The sequence below is a fragment of the Rhinolophus hipposideros genome (genome assembly GCF_964194185.1).
Source record: "Rhinolophus hipposideros genome assembly, chromosome: 10".
NCBI classification, from domain to species: Eukaryota; Metazoa; Chordata; class Mammalia; order Chiroptera; family Rhinolophidae; genus Rhinolophus; species Rhinolophus hipposideros.
Window position 1 is genome coordinate 44,443,766 of NC_138056.1, and position 25,921 is coordinate 44,469,686.

Below are 25,921 nucleotides of genomic sequence, written 5' to 3' on the forward strand. Positions count from 1 at the left end.
AACAAGGAAACAGACTGACTTATGGGAGTGCAATGATCTGGGAAAGAGGAACACTTCCTCTGAGAGGTCTTAGCTGATTCCCTGAAGTCTGGAGAGAGACCTTGCTTTATTCTGTAATAGCATCAGTCCCTCTCTATTGTAATTTCTCTCTCTCTCTCTCTCTCTCTCTCTCTCTCTCTCTCTCTCTCTCTCTCTCTCCCCCCCCCCCCGCCCCAACTAGGCTGACACAGTCACAGGCAGTGCTTCTCATTAGCCACAGTAGCTCCACTGCTCATCACAATGCCTGGTATGTAGTTGTCTATGAATAAACAAATATTTATTGCTTTTAATTGTGGGACAGAAGTGCTGGCCAAAACTGTTTGCTGACTAACAGGGGCTCCTACAGTTTCAGGAGCCTTAGGTATCCATGGAGATGAGAAAGAATTAGTTGCCATCAACCTTAAGTCCGCTGAGTATGATTCTTTCTGCTATAACAAGGCATATCCTAAAAATCACTACATTATGCAAGATAATGCAATAAAAAACTCAGGGCTTACAGGAAAAATGGGAATGGGGCACAACATTTAAAACCTTCATCAGTGATACATTTTAAAAAGGATAGGAAACTAATAAAAACAGTAGCTCATGTTAAATGGTTAGAAAGTACATAAACACGCCAGTAAATATACTTCACTGTGAAAAGACCTGGAGTTTTCCTTGTGGAAATGAGTGTTGGAAGCAGCTTGTGAATTATTGTGAAAAGGTAGAAAGAGAGCTAATCTGAAATCAGGTGAAATATTGTAACACCAGAGGTGGGTGGATGTGGCTCGTAACACAAGCAGTGACCTGAGGCAGCGGGTAGATGTTTGCGTGTGTGCACGTGTGCGTGTTCAGTTTTCCTACGCGGCTCAGTTCAGCTGGCTGAGTTTTCCGCATTCACTTAGTTTCTCACAGATGGAATCACACATAAGCAAAGACAAAATTCACATTATGCTCATTTTCCTAATATATCAATTGAATGGATCAAATTTTCATTTCAAAACTAGCTTTACAGCAGAACTGATTGAATCTCTTTTGTGCCTGGCCCCATACCATGTGATGAGAGTACAATGGCAGTAACAAGACCCTGCTCCCCTCCAGGAGCTCACAGTCCGGTGGACACAGGGAGTGGACACATAAAGTAACTGCATTAACTCAGGTCAGTACCAGGTATGGTGGGAGCACAGAGAAAGAAGCCTCTTCTCCCTCCTCCAGGAGTCAGGGAAGTCTTCTCTGAATGTAATGGTGATAGTCCTCTGGAGTTTCTTTTGTGCAGGCCCTGCTCTAAGCCCTATCCTCACGACAAGCATCTGCAGTAGGTACAATTCCTTCTCCCATCTTTGTACAGACAAAGAACTAAGGCACAGAGAGATGAAGTAACTTGCCTAAGGTCACACAGCCAGTAAATAGCAGTTAGGATATTAGCTAAGTCTTGCTCTAGCATCCTTGCTCTTAGCCACTATTTGGAATGTTCCCACTGAGATTTAGCACATGAGTAGTTTTCTAAGATAGTTGGGGCAAAAGGCATCTGTTCCTGGGAGGAAGAGTTCAGGAACCTAAGATTGGCAGGTGGTCCTACGATTGCTGAATGGGGAGATGTAGAAAGAGCTGCAATTAGTTGGCAGTAAATGGTGAGCTCTCATCTGTTTGGGGGTGGGGCAGAAGCAGTTGGGAGGTGGGAGAAGTGGATTGAGAGCCATGAAGGAGAGGGTTGGGAAAAAATGCCCTTGAATGCCATTACATCCAAATGGCCTTGAGAGAACACTAATAGGACTTTTGGCTGAAAATGCCTATTCTGGACATTGTTTGTACAAAGATTGTTCATAAGATAAATCACATACACTTTAAGCCCAACAGAACTGAAGTCATTAAGTTCCTGCAAATGTGATATATTCTGCATTTCCCACTCTCCCGTAATCCAGGATGTATTAGGGGATACCATCAACTTTATCTCTAGAAACATTTCTTTGTTTGTCTCCCAGGTCCCAGCCCAACATTATAGGAGGTTCCTGAACTGTACTGATTACCTGGCTGGTCTTTTCTCTGTGATACTGGCCATTGGAGTAGGGGATCTGACAATATACCTGTGACCTTGGGGAGCTATATGCCAGAGTCTGCTCCTCAGAGGGGGTGCCAGAGTGGGAGGAGGAGGGGAGGCTCACTGGACCTCTCATTTGCTTCTGGACTGGCATGGGAAATCAGATAAGAGAGGGCTCTGTTTGGGAACTGACCCTGATTTTCTGACTTCTTTGACTAATACAGCTACCATCAACACTTGCTATAGAATAGGGTCCCGAAACATCAGCTTGTGTCCGTGTGGGTCTCTGGTTTTCTGCTTACAATGGCCAATGAGCAAAACATATAAGAGTAGATTATCCATTTACAGAATAGATTACAGATCAGAAAATCTTGGGTCCTAGTGGTACCACTGAACACTGAATCCTCTTCTAGAAACCTCCTAAGGCAAATTCTCAATTGTCAAGTCTCAATTCTCAGGTCAGTATGAGACCACTCTGTGACAAGTAGCCCCACAGTAGCCCAGGCTTCACCTTCCCTCAGTTTCGGGAGGGCCAGAGGGACCCTATAATCCTAAGGTGGCACTATCCTATGGAGATGTGGAAGTAAGGCATGGAACACACCACTCCGTCTGTCTTCTAGGTCTTCTAGCTTCACTTGCCCTTCCACCTGAGGCTCACCAGTCCTTCCGTAAGAATGTCCTTAATATTCCAAAAAGCTCTGGGGGCTCTGGGAGTCCCCAATCCCCAGGATAGTGGATGGTCTGGCACTGAGGTTGTAGATTTGGGAGAGAAACTGTTCTCCCTCTATATTATAATAGAAGCTAGTGGAAGTCACGTACTAGTAAGCGTATGGAGTAGGTCATACCTAGTTTTTATCAATTCTCCTATAATATTGTCTGCTCTTCTCCATTTTCCCTTCCTTTGCATCCGGTCAGTCCTTTGGACTGATTCCATCTTTGACCATATATGGCAGTGGCTCTAGTGTTCTCCTGAATAGTGAGGTCACAGTTTCTATCCTTGTCTCCTAGACAACTCTGTAAGACAATAAGATTAGATTAGGACCCTGAGACCCCTTAACTTATCCAATCATTCTTTTCCTTTAATGTGAAGCATGGAAGAAGCATTTTTTGGACTAATCCTCTCTGACCAGTGTTGGCTAAAGAGATCAGTGCTGAGATGGTCTTCCAAAGGCTTTCCTGCAGAACATGAGTAGATTCCTCTAAAGGTTCTCTAGCATTTAGAAGGATCTTCTGAATTGACTACCTATGTTGGGGCCATCTTTCAAGAAATTAATTCCCTAAAGTTCTTTTCTGAAATATAATAGATAGCACCTTTATCTTTTCCCATCATAACCTCCCTTCCTCTATGCTCACATTACACGCGTGACTCTTATAACCAGAAAAAGTACTAACGTCATCCACAGAATTCAACAAACATTATTAAGAATTCATTATATGCCAAGCACAGTATTATGAATGGGAAAACAGCCTCCCTTACCATTAAATTCAAACAACCACCGATGCCCATCTTAAGACCTCATGTATTTCTTCTCTCTGTACCCAGTAGAGAATGTCCTATTTTACATCCCACAAGCTTAAAATATTGCAGTACCCTCATACCCTTGTCTCTGATATACTTCTTTGTATTTTTTTTATACTTTTATTTGGGAATTGGCTAATATATACGTATATAAAAGTACAAAGAATAAAAACAAATGCACATGTATCAACACATCCAGAATTGACAATTATTAACATTTTGTCCCACTTGTTTTTAGTCCTTTGTAAATAAAGGCAGTAAAAATTACAGATAAAATTAAAGTCTCTTATCTCGTATATTGTTATATTGTTCCATTTTCACCTTAGAGACAATAATTATCATAAATTGTGTTATCATTTTAATTCAGGTTTTAATGCTTTTGCTAATTAGTGCCTTAAAATATTTACTAACCTCCTACTGTATACAGAGAATTATGTTTTAGTTCTATTTATGCAGAAATACGGATCTTTATTATTCCTTTAAATTGCCACGTAGTTTTACAGCATATGATTATGCCAAATTATATTTATTTATCTATTGATATACTTACAATTTGTGTTTTTTTGTTATGCATACCACTATTAACATCTTTATGCATGCTTCCATTTTCATATATATGAAAGCTTCTCTAGCGTACACATCTAGAAGTGGAATTGCTGGGTCATAAATATGCACATTTTCACTGTTAGTAGATATTGTCAAATTGCTCTTCAAAATAGTTCGTCTGGTTTATATTCCCACTAGTAGTTTATGAGAGATACTGTTTTTTCTTCTAGGAGTTTTATGGTTTCAGGTCTTACATTTAAGTCTTTAATCCATTTTGAGTTTATTTTTGTATATGGTACACAAGAGCAATCCAGTTTCACTTTTTTGCACGTACCTGTTCAGTTTTCATTTGTATAGTTTCTATTTTTTTGTTGTTGAGATTCTCTGTATTTTCCTCTAATTCTTTATATGGTTCTCTTTAATTCTTTGAACATATTTACAATAGCTGCCCTGAAGTTTGTGTTTGATAAACCCAACATCTGGGTCCACTGAGTGACAGTTTTGATGACTGCTTCCCCCTACCGTAGGTCATAATTTCCTGTTTCTTTTCATGTCTCAACTTAATTTTTTTAAAAAGTAGACATTTTAAAGAACTTTTTTTTCTGATTTTTTTCCTGAGGTGGTGTTGCTGTTTTGTTTGTTTTTAGTAATGTTTCCTGGAATCTGTAGAATCTGTCTCTTTCACAATGCTCACCAGACATTGCTGCTCATATATTTTTTAAACTTTTATTTTTAATCTTGAATTTTTATGCGTTGCCCTGTGTCTGCATAGCTTAGTGGACTACCAATGATTTATCAGAAGTTGTACCCGAATACCTTGAGCCAGTATTACTTCTGTCCTCTACTAATAGGTCTGCGTATGGCTTGGGAAGCATATTCAAAGTTCAGGCAGTGTTCAAGTCTCCCCTAGCTTTTAGTTTTCCTCCAGACAACTTGAGTCTCTTCTGCATATGCACTCAGTTTCCTGTGCTCAGTTTCCTCAGCTTTGCGTGTGGAGAAAAGTTTGGGCTCTTTTCTCCCTTGAGTGTATGTATAGCCTTTCAGTCAATCAGGTACATGTAGAGAGCTTATTAAACCCCCTGTGCTTATTTCATTTGTAATCTCTCCCTGAAAAACCTCTGGTCAGTCTTCCCGTCTGCTGTGTGCACCAACCAGGACAACAGCCTTTGGTTAGAATGGGCTACAGGAGTTTTCCATTTGGCACTCTTGGGAAGGGTTTTCCGCTCTTCCTTCCAAATCAAGTCAGCGCCCCCTGGCATTGAAGCTACTTATTTTATAGCCAATCTTTCCCTGATAAAACTATTACACAGACCAAGTTGGGCTGGAGGAAGTTGGATGAGGGGCAGACCTAGGCAAGAACAACAGAGTCCTATGCCTCCTACTTGAAGTTTAGCAGCTATTCATGAATAAATGTCTCCCAATTTGTGGTTTTCCACTGCTCTGTGGGCTCCGTGTTTCCAGAACCATGAAATGAGTATTTCTGATAATTTTTTCTAATTTTACAGTTGTTTCCTAGAGTGAGGGTTCACGACTTCTTCACACATCCATACTGCTATATTTTATTGCCTAAAAAATTTTTTTGAGGTAAGATGAATGCATTTCCTTAATATTATGTTTGGCCAAGCATGCTTCATACTTGGGCTACCAAATTTATAGTTCTTTAGCTTGAATTTATATGCTTACTCTTCCCAAAATATTCCCGTAGAGTCAGAAGGAATTTCATCCTCAGCTGCATGGTGACCTGGAAGCAATCTATTCCCTGTAGGTTTTCCAGATAAAATATAGGACACCAAGTTGAGTTGGAATTTCATATAAACAATGAATACTTTTTCAGTCTGAGTAGGTACCAAATATCACAGGTAAGATGGGTACATTTCCTCAATATAATATTTGGCTAAGAATCCTTCATGCTTGAACTCCCAAGTTTACTGCATGGCACATCCTTTTACTAAAAAAATTACTTGCTATTTATGTGAAATTAAAGTTTAACTAACAGCTTGTATTTTTATTTTCTAAATCTGGCAACCCTCACTTGTTCTCCTTTGCCATTAATCCCAGGACATCAGTTTTACTCTTCCCAACACAAACACGTGTGCACGTGCATGCATGCAAGCGCGCGCGCGCACACACACACTCCACTTATGGTGCGATTTTCCCTTATGGGATCTTCTATGATCTTTGATGCAGTTAAATCTAGACTGTTAGGATCATCTTCATCTACTCATCAGGGAAGGTAATATTATGTTAAACTAAAATGAAGAGATTATGGGGCAGGTGATTTCATTACCTTTCTTCCAGAAAGCTTCTTGGCTCCAATACAAATTAGCTCCATATATAATGAGAGAGGTCAGGCCTTTTTCAAGCCACAAAATAATGTATATTGCACTCTTGCCATACACAATTTTTACTATGCTAATTCTTCTAGACGAAAGAAAAATCTGCTGCCTTCACTGTTAGACAACATCTGGCAACATTTTAAAAAATATCAACTTAGTTCACATACTATAAATTTACCCTTTCAAAGTGTACAATTCAATGGTTTTTAGTATATTCATAGAGTTGTGTAACTATTACCATTATCTAATTCCAGAACATTTTAATTACCATGAAAAGAAATCTGTTACCTATTAGCAGTCATCACCATTCCCCCATACCCGGCAGTCACAGAACCCGACAAACACAGACCTACTTTCTGTCTCTACGGATTTCTCTATTATGTGTATTTCATGTAAATGGAATCATACAACATATGGCCCTTATTTTGGTCTGGCTTTTTTCAATTAGCATAGTGTTTTTAAGGTTTATCCATGTTATAGCATGTGTCAGTACTTCATTCCATTTTATTGCTGAATAATATTCCAATATATGAATCTATTGATTTTGTTCATCCATTCATCACCTGATGGACATTTCAGTTATTTCCATGCTTGAAACTTTTAAATGTATATTGATACCATTAAAAACAATGTATATATTTCCACTAGGCAGAAACCACCTCTCATAGTTATTGTCATTTACAATATTTTTATTTCTAGAGTATGTGAATTTTTGTTCATGTGTTAGCTAAGAATTTATATTTCCTAATGAAGAAGAGAAATCAAATCCCAACCAAGGTCTGTTGAGTGTTAAAACCTGTGTTCTTTTGCAGTACCACGTATCCCATTGTTTAAGTTTGTTTTCTCCGGATAAATACCTAGAAATGAAATTGCTGAATCATATGATCATATGGTAGTTCTATTTTTAATTTCTTGAGAAGCCTCCATACTGTTTTCCATAGTGGCTACACCAATGTACATTCCCAGTAACAGTGCACAAAAGTTCCCTTTTTCTACATCCTTGACAACTCTTGTTATTTCTCAAATTAAAAAATTTGAGAAGGGAGTACTTACAAAGGGACTATTTATAAGGATGTAGTCAGTAAGAGATCCTAAGTGATAGTACAGTTACCTAGGGCTAATAATAGCACTAGTCACAACCTCTAGACGTGAAAGGATGAGTGACTGGAATCCTGAAGTGGAGTTGGCGTAGAGAAGGTTACCTTGAGAGGAAGTGTTTTTTTGGTTGATGTTGAATTTATTCTATCTCTTCAGGTGTGAGTTGTGCTTATTAATTTTAAAGCCATTCTTCATGTTGGTTTTGCTCAAATAGATGGTTGTATTTGGTGTTAAAGAAAAAATTGCACTAGAGAGGATGAGCATATGGAAGTTGATTTTTATTCGGATACTATTGCGAGCAATGAGGAAGAGAGCACAGACCAACTCTGGATATCCAGTTCTTCTTAAAGAAAAGGTAAGACTGGGTTGTAAGGTGTCTTGTGAAATGGGTTTAAGCCCTGGGGTGAGCTAGTGGAAAACTACTGAAGGACTTTAGGGGGTGGTTGATCAATGGCATGTGTCAAGCACATTGAGTTATTCCTGAGATTGCAAATGTTTTTGTCTGTGATTAGGCCATCTGTGTTTGCTAATTGGCGCCTTTGGAAGTTAGGCTTCTACTCTCCACAGAGACTGAGAGATGGGATGCTATCTCCTTCAATGTTTAAATTTCAAGAGATAGTTCCCAGGTCCTTGAGAAAGACATTTCCTGGGTTATATAACTGATAAGAGGTTAGGATAGGATTTATATACACTACAAAGGGGCAGAGAAAGAATTTACAAGTACAAGTTTTCTGAAGCAAATGCTATAAGAAAAGAGAGGTCAGGGGACTGTAGTCAGAAAGAAACCTGTCTAAAATTTAGACCAAGCCATCTTTGTCATTGGTTAGTTGTTTTCCTTTCTAGTAGGCAATCTCAGGATGCTGTTGTATTTGTTTGATGCAACCTGTTGTAGAGATGTGAGGTGTGCTAGTAGCTTGATTTATGGTTGAGCTTGTTCCCCATACCTCATAGGGCATGGTTGTTCATAGCCTCATGGGTCACTGCTGCCCTGTGTTCTGATCCAATCTCTGATATTCTGGAAACATCCACAGTTGTTGCTTGACTTTTAGCCCACTTTTTGGTCCAAAAGTGTATGTGTAGAAGAATAGGCATGCCTGGCTACTCCTACTGTGCTACCTATTAGTCACCAGATTGGTTTTCTCATGGCCCTATGCTTCTCTCAGTATCAGATATTTCTCAGTCTGAATCTACATTATTTTTATAACAATCCTTTGCTGTACACCTTTTGGGCTTCTAGTCTTTTATAATTCCATCACAGTTGCCTTTCATCTTTGGTGTTTACTCAATTTTTGTCTGTATTGTCAATGGCTCCCCATTTGTTATTAGTTGATTTATTATTGACTATGTTGTTAGTGATTACTAGGTTTTATAATGGGAGGAAGAAGCTGTAGTGAGTGCTGAATTTGTTATGTTGATTCAGAGATCTTTGGAACTTAACTACTCTGGAATTTTAAGAGTTTTTTATGGACCAATATTTTATCAGTTTCTGAAAATATTTCATGAAAATAATGTGATGTGTATGTATTGTCTGTCTTTACTGGGAGTTAGTTCATTCAGCACTCATTTAAGCCCACCTTTCCAAAACTTTCCACTATCATAGAGTCTGGGAAACTAAAAGACTTAACATTTGAGTCTTCCTTGTAACCAGAGATGAACATCAGACACATTTCTGACCAAACAGATGTGAGTAAAAGTCTGTTGAGACTTCCTTTTAAATTTCTTCCTTTTTCTTGTCTGAATGTGGAGTATGGTAGCTGCAGTTTAGAATGGCAGAGCAGTAAAAAGAGCCTGGTCCCTTGATGGCACAATAGAATTGCCTTAACAATTCTTAACTGCCTGATTTCCTCTCTCTGTTTCCCTCCCTCCCTCCCTCCCCCCCCCTCTGATTGTATGTGTGGCATGAGATAAACTCCAATTTGTCTAACCACTATAATCTATTGGCTCATATACAGCTAAACACAATCCTAATTGATAGTTTGTTTACTAATGTGAAGAAGGTGCATTTTTCCCCTTGATTTTTTTTTGCTATGTGGTGGTCAGTCCATTGTCATAATACTCTTGGCTTTTGTTTATTCTTAACTCACTATCCAGAGTAGGAATATATACATATATACATATATATAAATATAAATATATATATATATATATATACATACATACATATATATATTCTTAATTTTATTAAATTTATTGGGGTGACATTTGTTAATAAAATTATATAGGTTTCAAGTGTACATTTATATAATAAATACATCATCTTTATATTGATTTGTGTGTTCACCACTCAGAATCAAATCTTCTGTCACCATATATTTAACCCTCTTTACCTCTTTCTCCCGCCCCCACCATCTTTTTCCTCTGATAACCACCATACTGTTGTCTGTGTTTATGAGTTTTTGTTTGTTGCTTTCAGTTTTGTATGTCACATATGACTGAAATCATATAGTTCTTGACTTTTTTCTATTTGATTTATTTTGTTTAGCATGATATTCTCCTGATCCACTCATGTTGTCCCGCATGGCAGTATTTCATCTTATGGCGAAGTAGTATTCCATTGTATATATGTACCACTTCTTCTTTATCCAATCATCTATCAAAGAACACTTCAGTTGTTTCCATTTCTTGGTCACCATGAATAATGCTGCAATGAACATAGATATATATATATATATATATATATATATATATCGTTATGAATAAATGTTTTCAAAATTTTGGGGTAGATACCCAGAAGAGGGATTGCTGGGTCATATGATAACTCTATCCTTAATTTTTTGAGGAATCTTCATATTGTTTTCCACAGTGTCTGTACTGATTTATATTCCTACTAGCAGTGTATGAGGTTCCTTTTTCTCCACAACCTCTCCAATACTTGTTATTACTTGTCTTGTTGATGAAAGCCATTCTGACAGGTGTGACGTGGTATCTCACTGTAGTTTTGATTTGCATTTCCCTTATAGCTGGTGAAGTTGAGTATCTTTTCATGTATCTATTGGCCATTTGTGTGTCTTCTTGGGAGAAGTGTCTGTCAGGTCCTCTGTCCATTTTTGAATTGGGTTGTTTGGGGCTATTTTTGTTGTTGTTGTTGAGTTGTATGAGTTCTTTATATATTTTATATATTAATTCCTTATTGGAGGTGTTGATTGGAAATATCTTCTCCCATTTAGTTGGTTGCCTTTTTGCTTTGTTGATGGTTTCTTTTGCTGTGCAGAAGCTTTTTAGTTTGATATAGTCCATTCATTTATTTTTGCTTTTACTTCCCTTGCCTTTGAGGTCAAACTCATAAAATCCTCTCTAAGACCAAAGTCTACAAGTTTAGTACATATGTTTTATCCTATATGTATTTTATTGTTTCAGGTCTTATATTTGGGTCTTTGATGCATTTTGAGTTAACTTTTGTGTATGATGACAAGTGGCAGTCTAGTTCTATTCTTTTGCATGTGGCTTTCCAATGTTCCCAGCACCATTTATTGAAGAAGTTTTTTTCTCTCCATTGTATGTTTTTGGCTTCTTTGTTGAAAATTGTTTGCCCCATGTATATGTGTTATTTCTAGGCTCTCAATTCAGAGTAGGAGTATGTTAATCTGAGCAGTTAATATAATAAAAAGCCTAGAAAATTCAGTCCTGTTCTCTTTTCTTGTCTCTGGATCATGTGTCTCCATGGCTCCCAGCCATGTGGTAACTCCAGTTGTAAAATCCATGTCTATAGAGGAATCTGTGGCTTTGGAGAGTCAGTTGGATTTAAGAAATTATTAACATTTGGTTAATTGACAGGGCATACTGAGGAAGAAGGTATAATAATACATAATTTCAAATACATATTTTGGTGTTAGTTTGCTTTTTTATTTTTATTTTCCTACTTGTAGCCAAGGTAGGCTTTTAGAAAGAAGTCACTGTGCACTTAGGAAATGAGGAATTATGCTTCATCTTCTTGAGGGTGGTGTAGCTACATAAATTATTTGGAATTTTTCTCCATGGGATGTTTGTCTGTTGCCCCCTATGTATCTATTTATTGGAATACTTGTTTATGTTAGTATGGACTCATACATATTTGTTTCATACTTTAAGTATAATCCAGTCCTAGAACGTTTGACATGTAAAGAACTTTACATCATTGCTCCTGTTCTTAAAACAAAAAGCTGACGAAAAGAAAATTAAATGACTTTTCTTGGACTCATCAAAAAATTGACATTGCAGGACAACCACAACCACAAATTTGGAAAAACTGGTGAATATAGAGAATGTGGCTAATTGGAGCAGAAGCTGCTGGAGCCACAAGCTAGTAGGAAGTCTTCAAAGATAATTCTGAAAAATCCTGGAGGATGAGTGTGGACTAGCATGGGAATGAGAAGTACTTTAAACTGTAATCTTAGGGAGGCCCCACACTTATGTTCAGCAATCCCAGCAGGTTCTTATAGTAAAGATCCAAGCATGGTCTGCTGGCTCTGGCAGAGGAGGGGGAAGAGTTAACATTGTGAAATACATCCAGAGCATTCCCCATAATAGAAAACTCCTCTTCAGGGAAAAGACATTATTAGGCCCATATTTCACCTAGAGAAAGGGTGTTTCTCTGACTCCTGGATGTTAGCTAGGCCTCAGTTTTCTGATGGGTGGAAGAAAAGTGGTTGACTTTCAGTTTTCCCAACTTTTCCTTGATGTAAGGATAGGAGTGACAACTTCTAAGCTCTCTTTACCTGTTGGAGCTGAAATAAAGTCTTTCTGAGTTTTCTTTTACCCTCAGATTTTAGCCACATGAGTTTTTGCTACTTTGTTACTTTTCCAATCTCTTTATACCCAATTAAAGATGTTCTTCCATCATTTCTACTTGTTTTCACTTGGTGGCTTTATCTGAGTTATCCTATCAGCCATTAGTAGAAATGGAAATCTAACCTCTTCCAGGGCCAGGTTAGAAGAAATTCCAGTATGTTTCTTTTGGGACTTGTTTTTACTCCTTGAAATGCCAAAGAATTTCAGGAACTTAGTCTAAACACTGTATGGAAAGAGAAACAGGCAATTTGACCCATCCATTAGCTCACTTCTGTTTATCAGCTGTCAGTGTTTCTTTTCTTGGTATGTGGGATCACTGTTAAAACAGGTGAAAGTACATATCCAATTCTGCCTTATTGATAGCTGTAATAAAGTCCTTGCTATCTAACTTACTCTGTCAAAGGTAAGATGATTCAATTCCTTGAATTTTAATGGCCTAAGGTTCTCACTGTTGGGCTTCCAAGTTTACTGGCACAGTTGGGCCTTTCTTCTCAGTCTGCCCTAATGCCATGTGATTGTGTCAGGAGGTCCCAAACTTATCCACATGTCATCCTGGAGCCAACATTTCACCTTTGCTGATCTGGCGTTGAAACAAACAAACAAACAAACAAACAAGCAAACAAATAATCAACTTCTCTTCCTGTCCACAAATTTTCATCATTTCTCTTCCAGGGAAAGTCCCATTTTAGATAATTTTTGTGTCCTTTATACTGCCATAGGATCTCACTGGGATTTTCTTAAGTCATTAGAGAAGTTGAAGTAATGTTCAATGTTAAAAAAAAGGGTTGAAATATTCCTCTTAGTGTTTAGTGCAAATTAGCTCATAAGTTGGCAAAAAGTTTGTAAAGTGACAAAATAATTCCTGTCAAATTCTTGACTTATATGTGGAGGGGTGTAAATGTCTAGTACATTGTTTTGTACACTTGAAACTAATAAAACAAAACAAAACAATCTGTAGACTGTAGAATACATCATTTGTATAAATTTTAACATTTGAAATACTGTACTTTGTTTAGGAATACATAAGTACAAAAAAATAAACTGAAAAGGCATCATGAAAAAAAAATCTTGACTTACATAACTAAGAGGATCCTCTAGAGCCAGGGGTGTCTAAACTTTTTTCAACGTTTTTCACCAAGGGCCATATGCGGTAAAATACACAAACAGCCGGGCCACTCAATCGAGGTGAAGTACGTATTGCCTTACCTGGTTTATTTAAGTAAACTAAATATATTTTTGGAATTTGCTGCGAGCCAATTAACAATAGATCATGGGCTGCAGTTGGCCCGCGGGCCACAGTTTGGACACCCCTGAATTAGAGCAATGAACAAACATTAAATTTCTTGTTAAACTTGGTAAGTGTGGAAGTGAAATCAGGGACACATTAGTCCAAGTTTATGGGGATAATACCATGAAGAAAAGAGCAGTGTACAAATGGATTAAATATTTTTCCGAGGGGAGGGAATGCATCACTGATGAAGAGAGGTCAGGGTGACCAGTAATGAGCAGAACTAATGAAAACATTGCAAAAATTCATCGAATTGTGCTTAAAAATCATCAGCTGACTGTGAGAAACATAGCAGACCAAGTAAACATTGATAGAAAAAAATTAGGAAAATCTTAACTGAAAATCTTGGCATGAGAAAGGTGTATATAAAAATGGTCCCAAAGGAGAGTCAAAGTTTGCCAAGACTGTTTGGAGAGGCAAGATAATGTTTTGGGCCATGTTATCACTGGTGATGAAACATGGGGGTACCAATATGACCCTGAAACGAAGTGTCAAAGCACACAACAGAAGTCGGCCAATTTACCACGACCAAAAAAGTTCCATCAGCCCAAATCAAGAGTCAAAACGATGTTGCTAACCTTTTTTGATATCGGAGGGATTATTCATTATGAATTTGTACCAACTGGACAAACAGTTAACCAAGTTTACTATTTAGAAGTGCTGAAAAGGCTGCATGAAAAAGTTAGACAAAAACGACCTGAACTTTTTGCCAATAATTCATGGCTCTTGCATCACAACAGTGTACCAGCTCACACAGCACCACCTGTGAGGGACTTTCTAGCCAGTAAACAAATAACTGTATTGGAACACCCTCCCTACTCACTTGATTTGGCCCCCAATGACTTCTTTCTTTACCTGAAGATAAAGGAAATATTGAAAGGAAGACATTTAGGACATCAAGGGTAATGTGATGACAGCTCTGATGGCCATTCCAGAAAAAGAGTTCCATAATTTCTTTGAACGGTGGACTAGGCTCTGGAGTTGGTGCATAGCTTTTCTAGGGGAATACTTCGTAGGTGACCGTAGTGATATTCAGCAATGATGTATGTAGCACTTTTTCTAGGATGTGTTCACAAACCTAATTGTCAGAACTCATATAATAATTTTTACAATCTCAGGATAGGAAAGGACTTAGTAAATAACACACAAAACCCCATGGCCTAAATGTGCTTTTTATTAAAATTATAATTTTCTGTAAGGCGAATGACATCATAAACAAAATTAAAAGATAATTAATAGACTGGAAGGTTGTATTTCCAACATAAAGCATTAATATCCAGAATGTATAGAGAAGGGCTACAAAAATACAGGAGTAAAAAAGGCAACTGAATAAAAAATGGACGAAGGAAATGATCAGACAACTTATAGAAGAGGAAACCTAAATTATCAGTAATTATATGAAAAATGTAAATTAAAAATAATCAGCTAATATTTCTTATTAATCAGATTCACAAAAATGTAAGTCTGATAATATAAAGCGTTGTCAAGGAATTTAAAAAACAGTATCTCTCATGAACTACTAGTGGGAATACAAATTGGACCAACTATTTTGAAGAGCAATTTGACAATATCTGCTAATGGTGAAAATGTGAATATTTATGACCCAGCAATTCCACTTCTAGGTGTATACTGTAGAGAAGCTTTCATATATATGAAAATGGAAGCATACATGAAGATGTTAACAGTGGTATCCATAGCAAAAAAACCCCAAATAATTGTAAGTATATCAATAGATAAATAAATATAATTTGGCATAATCATATGCTGTAAAATTATGTGGCAATTTAAAGGAATAATAAAGATCCGTATTTCTGCATAAATAGAACTAAAACATAACTCTCTGTATGGTCACACCTGTGACCATAGTGATATTCAGCAATGAGGTATGTAGCACTTTTTCTAGGATGAGTTTGTGAACTTAATTGTCAGACCTCGTAAGGAGTAATTAATCCCGATTACCAAGGAGAAATTAGGTTGCTTCTATACAGTGGAGACAAGTAGACTATTTTGGGAACCCAGGGTACTTGTACTCTGAGGGACCTCTTAGTACTTCCATGTCCGATAGTAAAGGTTAACAGAAAAGTATACCAACAAAAAAGGATGCTGAATCCTTAGCAGGATGTTAAATCTTTAGCAGGATGACTGAGAATTCAGACCCTTTAGGAATGAAGGTTCTGGTTACTCTACCAAGTTTTGACAGAGTTGGGGGGAATGTGGTAGATATCACTTATGACCTTGTGAACAATTATAGAAATTAGAACTGTAGTAGCTTTGAATATTTTCCATTTGCTTTTTATATGAAACTTTTATTTCTATATGCTAACCATTTTCTTTTCTATATATGCGTACAAGTTATTGGAAGTTAATGTTACAATTTAGTCTTTAGGTGATAGAATATTCAGTGGGACTGACTGAACTTGAGAAATTGGTAATATATCCAGCAATGCGTACAATGACTCTTGGGATTGTGCATCTTGTCATTTTGGAGGAAAAGGTAGAATTCCTTCCTTTGTATGAAGAAATGCTGTATCTTTTAAAACAGATGTGTTGACTTGTTTATTTTATGGGAGTTCAAATGTGTGTAAAAAATGTGCATGTGGAAGCTAAGTAGTCAAAGGTGTGAACTATGCTGGTAATAAACTTATTGTGACTAAATTACAAATTCATATTTTTTGGTCTACTCTGTGAATGTGGATCTGGGCCCTTTAAATAATATGACTTTGTCAGCTGGAAGGATGCTGAACTTTGTCAGTAGAGAGCAGTGGAGAGACAATATAAGAAGAAAGGTTTTTTTAAATTGATTAATTAATTAATTCACATAACATTCAGCACTTTAACCATTTGAAAGTGTTTAATTCAGTTCCATTACATTCACAATGTTGTGCAACTATCACTTCTAATTACAGAAATTTTCATCACCCTTAAAAGAAACCCTGTACCCATTAAACAGTTGTTCCCCATTTTCCCTTTCCCTTAGCCCTTGGCAATCACTAATCTGCTTCCTATACTTATGGATTTGCCTATTTTGGACATTTCACAGAAATGGAATCATATAATATGTGTGATTTTCTGTCTAGCTTCTTTTAGTCAGCATAATATTTTCAAAGTTCATCCATGATGTAGAATGTATCAGTACTTCTTTACCTCTTCTGGCTAGATGATATTTCATTGTATTGATATATCACATTTTGTTTATCCATTCATCAGTTGATGCACATTTGGATTGTTTTCATTTTGGGATTATTATGATGCTGCTATGAATGTTCATGTGCAAATTTTTGTGTGGGCATATGTTTTCAATTATATTGGGTATGTATGTAAGAGTAGAATTGCTGGATCATATGGCAACTCTTGTTCAATCACTTAAGAGGTTGCCAGACTGTTTTGTAAAACAGCTGCACCAGTTTACATTCCCACCAGCAGTGTATAAGCTCACGGTTTCTGACCTTGCTTTGGTCCCAGTGCTGCTTCTCAGAGGTTGTTCTTCAAGGTGAAATCATATGCAAGCTTCCTGAGGTCATTCTTACCATGGTCCAGGATATTTTCTTCAATACATAGGATTCAGCAGATAATGTTATGCCTGTCTCCTGACTGACTGTATCATGAATAAAGTATTTATTAAGCATCTATTGTGCACAGAGTTGTGTATTAGGCTCAGCAAAGGTACAAAATGAACAAAGATCAGGGTCCTTGTACACAAAAGTGTGCATTTTTGTTAGATGTGCAAATGGTAAAAGTTAATTTAGATGTAATTTATTGTTTTTTTGGAATTACTTTGCTAGGGCATTTTCTAGGACCATATTCTTCTTTTCCTAGGAAGAAAAATTTCCCACACAATTAGATGAATTTTTCCACATGTACATCATATCTTAAAGCATGGTAGTGGTGTATGTCTGGGTGGTCAAGAACATTTCATTTTTCTACGCTTACTTATTTCTAGTAATAGGAAATCTCATTGTAACTTTGTTTCAGTTAGTGAGGCTGACAGTTTTCATGATGTTATTGGCCATTTTTTTCCTAGTGAGAGATAAAGGCAGATTAAAATCCAGGCCTATTCAGAGCTAAAACCTCTTCCTTTCCTAACACGTTGATGGCCTTCTAACGCTGTAGTTACTTGGTAGGCACATCTTCACCCAGCCCAAGCAACCTCTGGAAGCCCAGTCTGAACTCATTCATCCTGAGAGCATAGACCATGGGATTGAGAGCAGGGGAGCTGACATTGTGCAGCACGTTAAGGAGCACAGGCATAAAGGGAATCTTTTTCTCTGCAAGGTATGTGACAGCACAATGATACCTGTGTTGAAGAACAGAATGAGGATGAGGTGGGAGGAGCTACAGGTACTCAGCGCCTTGGTCATTGCTTCTGCTGAGTTCAGCTTCAGCACAGTGTGAAGGATTAGAGCACTGGAAGAAAAAAGTCAGAGCCACATCACTCCTAACCAGGATCCAGGCTAAGATCAGTTGGTAAAATTTGTTTACAGTAATGTCATTACAAGCCACACTGATAACCCCCAAGTTAGAGCACCGGCTGTGATCAATTTCGTTTTTGAAGCAATGGTGTCTTTGGCAGCCAGTACAGGCACTGGATGGTCAACAGGTCATTTCTGAGCACCATGAATCCTGTGACTTTGATCATAAAAGCTTCACTAACTATGGAGGGGTAGTGAAGGGATGGCAGATGCTATGTATCTATCCACTGCCATGCAGAGGAAGATACCAGGCTCCATACACAAGAAGCGGTGGATGGCATAGATCTGAGCAAAACTCTCAGGGAGGCTGATGGCTTTGGAATCAAACCAGAAGATAGCCAGAATCTTGGGCATGATGGTGGTGGCCAGGCCAATGTCCATGACTGCCAATATGCCAAAGAAATGGTACGTGGGCTCATGCAGTGTGGATTCATGTTGGACGGTGATCAAGATGAGGAGATTGGCACAAAGAGCTAAGAGGTAGGGCAGAGCCAGGAGCAGGGAGAGCCAGTGCTGCCACTCATGAATGCCTGGGAGTCCCAAGAGGATGAACTGGGAAATCCGAAGACTGGAGCTGTTGGTAATACTGGTGGAGGTATCCATGGCACGGGTGTCTCATTCTCAGTGTCTGTCCATAAAACTGAAATAGGAAGGAGTTGCATGTATAAGTTCAGCTGAGGCTCCTGATTTGAGAGAGACTCTCACCACCAACCCAGTTTCTTTTATTCATGAATGACCCGCGACATTTTTTTTTTCTCTTGGAAATATTCCACAGAAGAGCAATAAAGAAAGCCAAAATTAGCTCTAAATAGGTAGGTTAGAACAGCGATTTGTCATTACCACTTGTGTGTTTAATAAGCATGTCCAAATATATTAACAATAATCTTCCTTCCAACAGATAACAAATGTTAATATTTGGTTTACTTACTTCCATTTTTCTGTTTTCTGTTTAAGCAGTTTACATCATACAGAGGTAATTTTGTATGTTGCCTTTGTCTTTTAGCATTGTCTTCTAAGACATAAAATAGGCTCTCAGCAAAAATATATTGCATGGATGAATACATCAACCACAGTTTTCCAGTATTATTAAAAGCAATATGTTATCTTAATTCTAATGACTGCTTTATATTCCTGTTTGGCTATTTCATAAATTACTCACCAATATTTTACTTTTCAGATAATTTTCTTTGACTAAAATTTAAAAAATGATACAAAAGCAATACATACAAAAGGCATAGCCACCTTAAATTTTACTTTTAACAGTATTTTGATATTATTTTACATGTCATATACGCACATGGTAAAAAAAATCAAATCAAATGAAAAATAATAAACAATGAAAAGTAAGACTCCTGTGCTTGGGCTTCCCAAATCCCTTCCTTACCACAGGTAACCATTAATACCAATTTCTTGGGAATCCTTCCGAGATAGTTTTTGCATGAACAAGAATATGGGTATATATATTTCCCATAAAAGGCAAAAATAAATGGTAGCATACTAATCATACCCTTTTTAATCCTTTGTTTCCTTTCTTTTTCTTTTCTAGCTTAGTTATCTTGAAGACTGTTCCCTATCTCCATAGAGATAGGTCTCATAGTTGTTAAGTTGCATGATTTTCTACCACATGGATGTCCAGTATTTTTATGAGCACTTTTGATGAATTCAATTTGCTTCCAGTATTTTGCTACTGTAAAAAATGATTAAAAATGTAGATTGTTCATATATCTTTAAGCATATATGTAAGTTTTCCATAGAATAATTTCCTAGAAGTAAATTGTTGGGTGAAATGGAAAAAAAAATGATTTTGATTGACATTGCCAAATTGTCTTTTCAAGAAATTTTTCTGGTCCTACATGACAACAGTGCTCTTGTCATACACTGAAATGTTGCTTCATAGATACACTGTAGTACTTTACACACCCAGAATTAGTTATGGGTGTGTATTTCATCACATCCATGCCATAACTGGATATTTTGATTTAAAAATTTTTATTAATAAAATAAGTAAAAATTGATATTTAAATTCTGGTTTACCTTTTACTTCATTATTTAGTGAACTTTGGCTTTTTCAAAGGTTCCTCCCCCCCCCCCATTTATATGTTTACTCCATTTTCACTTTTAGCTTTATATTTAACTTGTCTTGTAGTATTAAATGAAATGTTTTTCAAGTGCTTAGCATGGAATCTGGAAACATGACCTTATGAATTTGTATGAGTTTCATTATAGTTTAAGAATATTACCTCTATCTGTTGAATTTTCCGGAAATATTTCCTGATTCATTTTCCATTAAATTCTATTTATCCTTTAAACAAATACATAAAAATATATTACATAAAAATATAAACTTTTATGTATTCATTACAATCGTACTTTTAAAATTAGTTATTTCGTGATTTTAAGCTTTAAATAATGTAAAATCACGTATTTTAATAAGTGTTTGCTGTATTTCATTTACAAAATTATTTTAAGATTAATTTTGTAACATTTGAAATTGGACATGGAGTAAGAAAGTCTCCAAATTAATTTTACCCACAAATAGCTAACCCATTGTTCCAGCACCATTCAGTAAATAAATCTTCCCCTCCTCATTAATTTGCAATGTGCTTTTCTGTCAAATATTAAGTTCGAACATACATTCAAGGATAATTGCCTAACTCGACAGTCTTCTCTGTTTTTATGCCAATACCAACTGAATTAGTATATTTACTATATGGTAGAGAAGAGTCTTACTAATAATTTCAAATAATTTTTTTAAGTTAAAGAAAGACTGATTGAGTCTCCAAATGTCTATATTCTATTAATAATAAAAGTAAAAGTGGAGAATATTAAAAAAAGAAAGAAAGAAAGAAAGAAGAAAGAAAGAAAGAAAGAAAGAAAGAAAGAAAGAAAGAAAGAAAGAAAGAAAGAAAGAAAGAAAGAAAGACTAGTTGTGATTTTTTTTAAATATTAAAGTAAATCATAAATTAATCATGGAAGAACTGATGTCTTTACCCTGTTGATTCTTTCCATTCAGAAATCTAATATGTTTTTCCTTTCGGTCATAGGTATTTTTGGAATTTCCCCCCATTATTATTACTTTTTTATTTCATTATATTTCCTAATTGGTGATTATTACTTAAAAAAAAAACCTTCTGATGATTGCTACTTTGAAAACATTTCACAAATGACACTATTTCATCTTTTCTTATGGCAGAATAGTATTCCATTGGGCATATATACCACATGTTCTTTATCCAATCATCTACTGAAGGACAGTTTGGTTGTTTCCATGTCTTAGCCACCGTAAATAAACCTGCAAGAACATCAGAGCACATATATCTTTATGGGAAACTTATATAACTATACTAACAATTGTCACCCAATAAACTTTAATTAAAAAGAAAAAAAAAACAGACAAAAAACATTTCACAAGTTACAGCTATTTTACACTATTGCTTTCCAAAGCTAATAACTTTTTGTAAATTCTCAGAATTTTTGTTTTCGGTAGAAAAATGTATTACTGATTATTAGGAGAACTTTAAATAGTGTAAGCTCTTATTTTTATTTTGCATCTTATTAAAATGTTTATACTTTTCTAAATAATATAAAGAAGTGCTGATAGTCTAGACCCAGATAAGGGTCTGGGTTTGGACTTTAAGTAGAATGCCTCTAGAGCTCTTCCTTCAGTGGGGTGGTGGCTAATGCTTTTTAGATAACCCTTTATTATTTTGGGTAATTTGATATTCTTGATTTTATTTTTGAATCAGAAATGAGTCAATTCAATGGCTATCTCTTTTCAGGATCTTGGATCTGGAATTGAAATGGGAGGACGTCCTGCTTTCACCTTCTGTCAGCATTGACAGCCCGCCTCCCTTGGGTCAGGCTCTAAAATGGTTGCTCTTTCCTCTGGTAGAAATTTCTAATTGCTTTAACACGTCCAGAGGCGAGCTTCATCTCATTTTTCTTACTTGTTCTCCAGATCTCAGGCCTTTGTCTCTTTGTACAGGTGAAGATCTTAAGGGAAAAGAGGGTCAGAGTTGGAAGGATCAAACTAAGGAAGCAAAGTGAGAAAGCCCAGGTGGGAGGAGAAAGAGCGAGGAACACAGAGCAAGAAAAGGGCCTGCTCCTCTCACCTCTGCCCCTGGTTACTCCCTGCTAGGAGGTCCTGGAGGGGTCCTTTCCAAATGGAACTGCCTTCTGTAGCTGCTTTCTACTCTCTTGGCTACACCTCTCTTTTATGCCTTTACCGCTGAGGGTGTCTTGGTGTAGAATTAACCCCTGGTTGTTTGCAGAATGTAAAAAGAATTTACAAGACTCTACAAGAGTAAGCAAAGATTTATTGAAAGTCAAAGAGAGACAGTTCTGGCAAAGGAAGTTTTGCCAGGACAGAGCCTGATAGGGACAGAGGCCCTGATGAGAAGGAATGCTGGGGTTTTATGTTTTTCTAAGCAGGACGTAGGGTGTTTGTCAGCTTGCAGCAGCGCTGTGGTTACAATTGTCTTCTTCTGGGAATTGTCCTGATGGGTGATCGTTAGTTTGTAGATGTTGCCATTGTGATTGGAAACTAGTTTTTCCCCACCTATGATGAATGTAAAGTGCTTGTCAGCCTGCAGGTGTAGTGATGGCCAGGGGAGTCAGAGCCAAGCAGTTAATGATTAAGCTGGCTCCTGCCAGCTTACAACTCACTCCTGTTAACTCTTTACTTGTCTCATCAGAGTTCATCTTCTCTCTCTTGGGACCTGGGCTGTTTTACAAATTAGAGCCTGGAGATGCGCTGGACTTTCTCTGCCACTCCCTAGGACCTCCAAGTGGCTTTCTCTAATCTTTTTTCCTGTGTGCATCAAGGCTTGGTGTTTTTTTTATTTTTTATTTTTCATCCCAGCTCCAGAAGGCTCCCAGTGATCTCAGAGATGTATCAAGCTCAGCTCAGGGAACAAAAATACTCACTCCCCAGTCCCATGGAACCACTATTTGATGGTCATGTCTGTCTTGATGAAGGTTTAGGAAGAGGCTTTCCTCCTGTGAATTCTTGAACTCCTCACCCCCCATCTCCCACATGTCTCCCTTCAGGGACCATCTTCCAGCAGATGTATTCTCTATGCTTTATCTTTTACCACTTCCTTTTCTCCAATATGTACACATCTAAAAATGCAGATGACCCTTCTGCTGGAAACCTCTTTGCCCCTCCAGATCTACTTTGCTCTCTCCTCTGTACCCATAAAGGTTAAAGTCTATGGCCCTTGGTTTATGGTTGGATTTGGCTAATGGGAGGCACTTGCGGGAGATCAGAGGGCAGCAAGATAGACAAGTTGAGGGATTTATTCCTCTGAATATTTCCCTACTGGTCCCCTGTTTGGCAGTGTCTGCGTTCCTCTCCTGAAGGCCTTCTACTCCTATCAAGTGGTTCCTCCATGGCAAGATCTTATCAATACTGGTAGCGGTTTCCTCCCATTGCTCCCCACGTCTGTGAGATGGTAACGGCTGTTGAGGTTGCCAGCCCTGGTGTATGTCACCATCCCTGTTTTCTTTTATTATTATTTATTTAAGCTTTCCCCATATCTTTGGACCATTCTCTTCATTATACTTTCCTCTATCTCCCTTTTTGCATGTACCATCTGCAAGCTGGGACCTTGACCAATACGCTTTCTCATCTCAACTCTCTCTTTCCCTGTACCATGCTCCTGAATCTGCTTCCTCTTTTTCCTTTTTCTTTTTTTACAAACTTGCCAAAACATCTCTTTGAATATACAGCTCCCAATTCCTTACCTCTTCTAAACCTATTTGAGATTTTCTTCTATTAAACCAAATTGTTGCCTTTTCCCCTATTTTCTAAAAGTTTACATAGTATTGTTATTGTTCTTTTCTTAAATGTTTGATAGAATTTACCAGTAAAGACCTAAGCTAGTTTTCTCCTTTTTATCCTATTGTCACTGCTCTCTTCCAAGATTTCACTAAGTCCTACCCATTCTAATATCATATTTTTGTTTCTATGCCCAGAATATTATGAAATAAATCTATTAAAGTACTAAACTATCACTATCACTGCCCTGCTTAAACAACTTGTCTATTGTGCTGTCTGTGACCTCTTATTAACATTCAGTGATGTTTGGAAGAGCACTTAAGGCCTTTCGCAGTCTAGATCCAAGTTCCCCCTTAAATCTCATCCCTCTTCACTGCTCCCTCAACATGGATCTCTTAGCTGTTCATCAAGAATTCCATACTGTAGGAGTTTTGGTGTCCTTTTCAATGCTAATGAACCATTCTGGAGTATTCTATTCCCACTCTTCAACTTTCCTCTCTAATGTTGCCTCATTTGTGAAGCCTTCCCTGGTCCCCACAAGCATAATTAGATGCTCATTCTTCAAGATGTTTCCATCTCTTCAAGGTGTGGCTGCAGGTTTTGTATGAACCTCTGCTTTGCCTTTGGTGGTGCCTTACTTCAGTTTGATGTGTATCTGCCACCTGACCCATTTAAAATCTCTGTATTTTCTTTCCACACTCTTAAGAGGAACTCAAAAAAATTGTTTTTTCATCTAAATTATTGCTCCAAGCCTCTTGACTGTTTTGGGAGCTTCAATCTTGTCTCAATCTCTTAATATTTTACATGATTTTTGACTGCAGTTGAGGGTGCTGACTTTCAGTCAGGTGTTCCATATTCACACTAATTGAATGTCCCTGTTCTAAGACTATTTTCTGGGCTTAAGTTTCAGTACAACCCCTCAGTTACTCTTGGACTGGCCTTTGTATTGCTCTTGCTACTTGTCTTGCCTACTGCTTCCTCCTCCACTGGTATTTTCTACTGCATAATGCCTGCCTCCTGCAGTTTCAGAGGTATATAGCATCATGTATCCTAAGCTCACTGTTACCAAACTTGACTTCTCGGTTAGAAAACTGAATGCTTCATGTTAGGGTTCATAATCTTGGCTCTACTTGAAATGACACCTGCTATGTCTTCTTCCCTTTAGAACTGGGTCAGTGCCCTTAGAACATAGTCTTTTAAAAGGATGGCCTGATTCTGAGTTCTGACCATTCCCAATCAACCTTGTGCTAGTATTTCCTTCCAACATAGCCTGTGTTGGTCTCTGTATCTTTAATAGGGAATTATAACTTTGAAGGCACACAGGTCTGACTGAGTCCTGAACTATAAATTTACATGTTTTTATTCTTGTATTTCCCATTGGCTTCATAAGACAAATTCTTTTTTCCTCACTGGGAGTTTCTTCCTAGGTTTGAAGAATCCATGAAGAATCATGTATGCCACCCCAAGTGTTCTTCTGTGTAAGCTGTATATACTCAATTTCTCCAATCTCTCTCAAGTCAATGCAATGTCCATATCCTTCATTCTCTTGCATATCCTCCCATAGATTAATATGGCAGCACTTTCAGGAGTGCTCTTTGTGGCTGAGATGAGAGTCGAATGTAGAGATACTGATTAAATAGGGGCAGAGTTGTGAGTTATTTCACTGAAGTGAGGTAATATATGGATGACAATATCTACAAGACTTGGCTTACCCTTGTATCTATCATTTTGAATTTAGGCACAGGAGACACCTGCCATTTTCTCCAGCCTTATGCCTTGCCCAGGTTCTCTCTTCTCATAAAGCCTCCTGCTTATTAAACATTCTTTCTCTCCTGGTTCCACCTATGTAATGGGGGTCATCTAGGTAATGTTGTATGCTGGTTCTGTTGTTGCCCCTTCCCACCACCCTCCCTAGATCAGATCTTGGCTGGCCATCAAACTAATATAGGGAAGGGGCATAAGGATTGTTTTTGCAGAAAAAGGAACTAAAAGGTTGGATTCTAAGCCTGCTGCCTATGTGGTCCAAGACACAGGCAGACATTGATCAATTACATAGAGCAAAC

The 25,921-nt window shown here is 37.4% G+C and overlaps 1 protein-coding gene across 1 annotated transcript; it reads right to left on the minus strand.

Annotated features, from left to right (window-relative positions):
- Positions 1–17,720: 17,720 nt before the first annotated feature.
- Positions 17,721–18,682, minus strand: OR56B4 (olfactory receptor family 56 subfamily B member 4; the record flags this gene model as incomplete). Its single annotated transcript, XM_081063465.1, is given in 6 exon segments — positions 17,721–17,882; positions 17,885–18,028; positions 18,030–18,175; positions 18,178–18,198; positions 18,201–18,277; positions 18,279–18,682. Coding segments are annotated over 6 exon segments (954 nt in total).
- Positions 18,683–25,921: the final 7,239 nt, after the last annotated feature.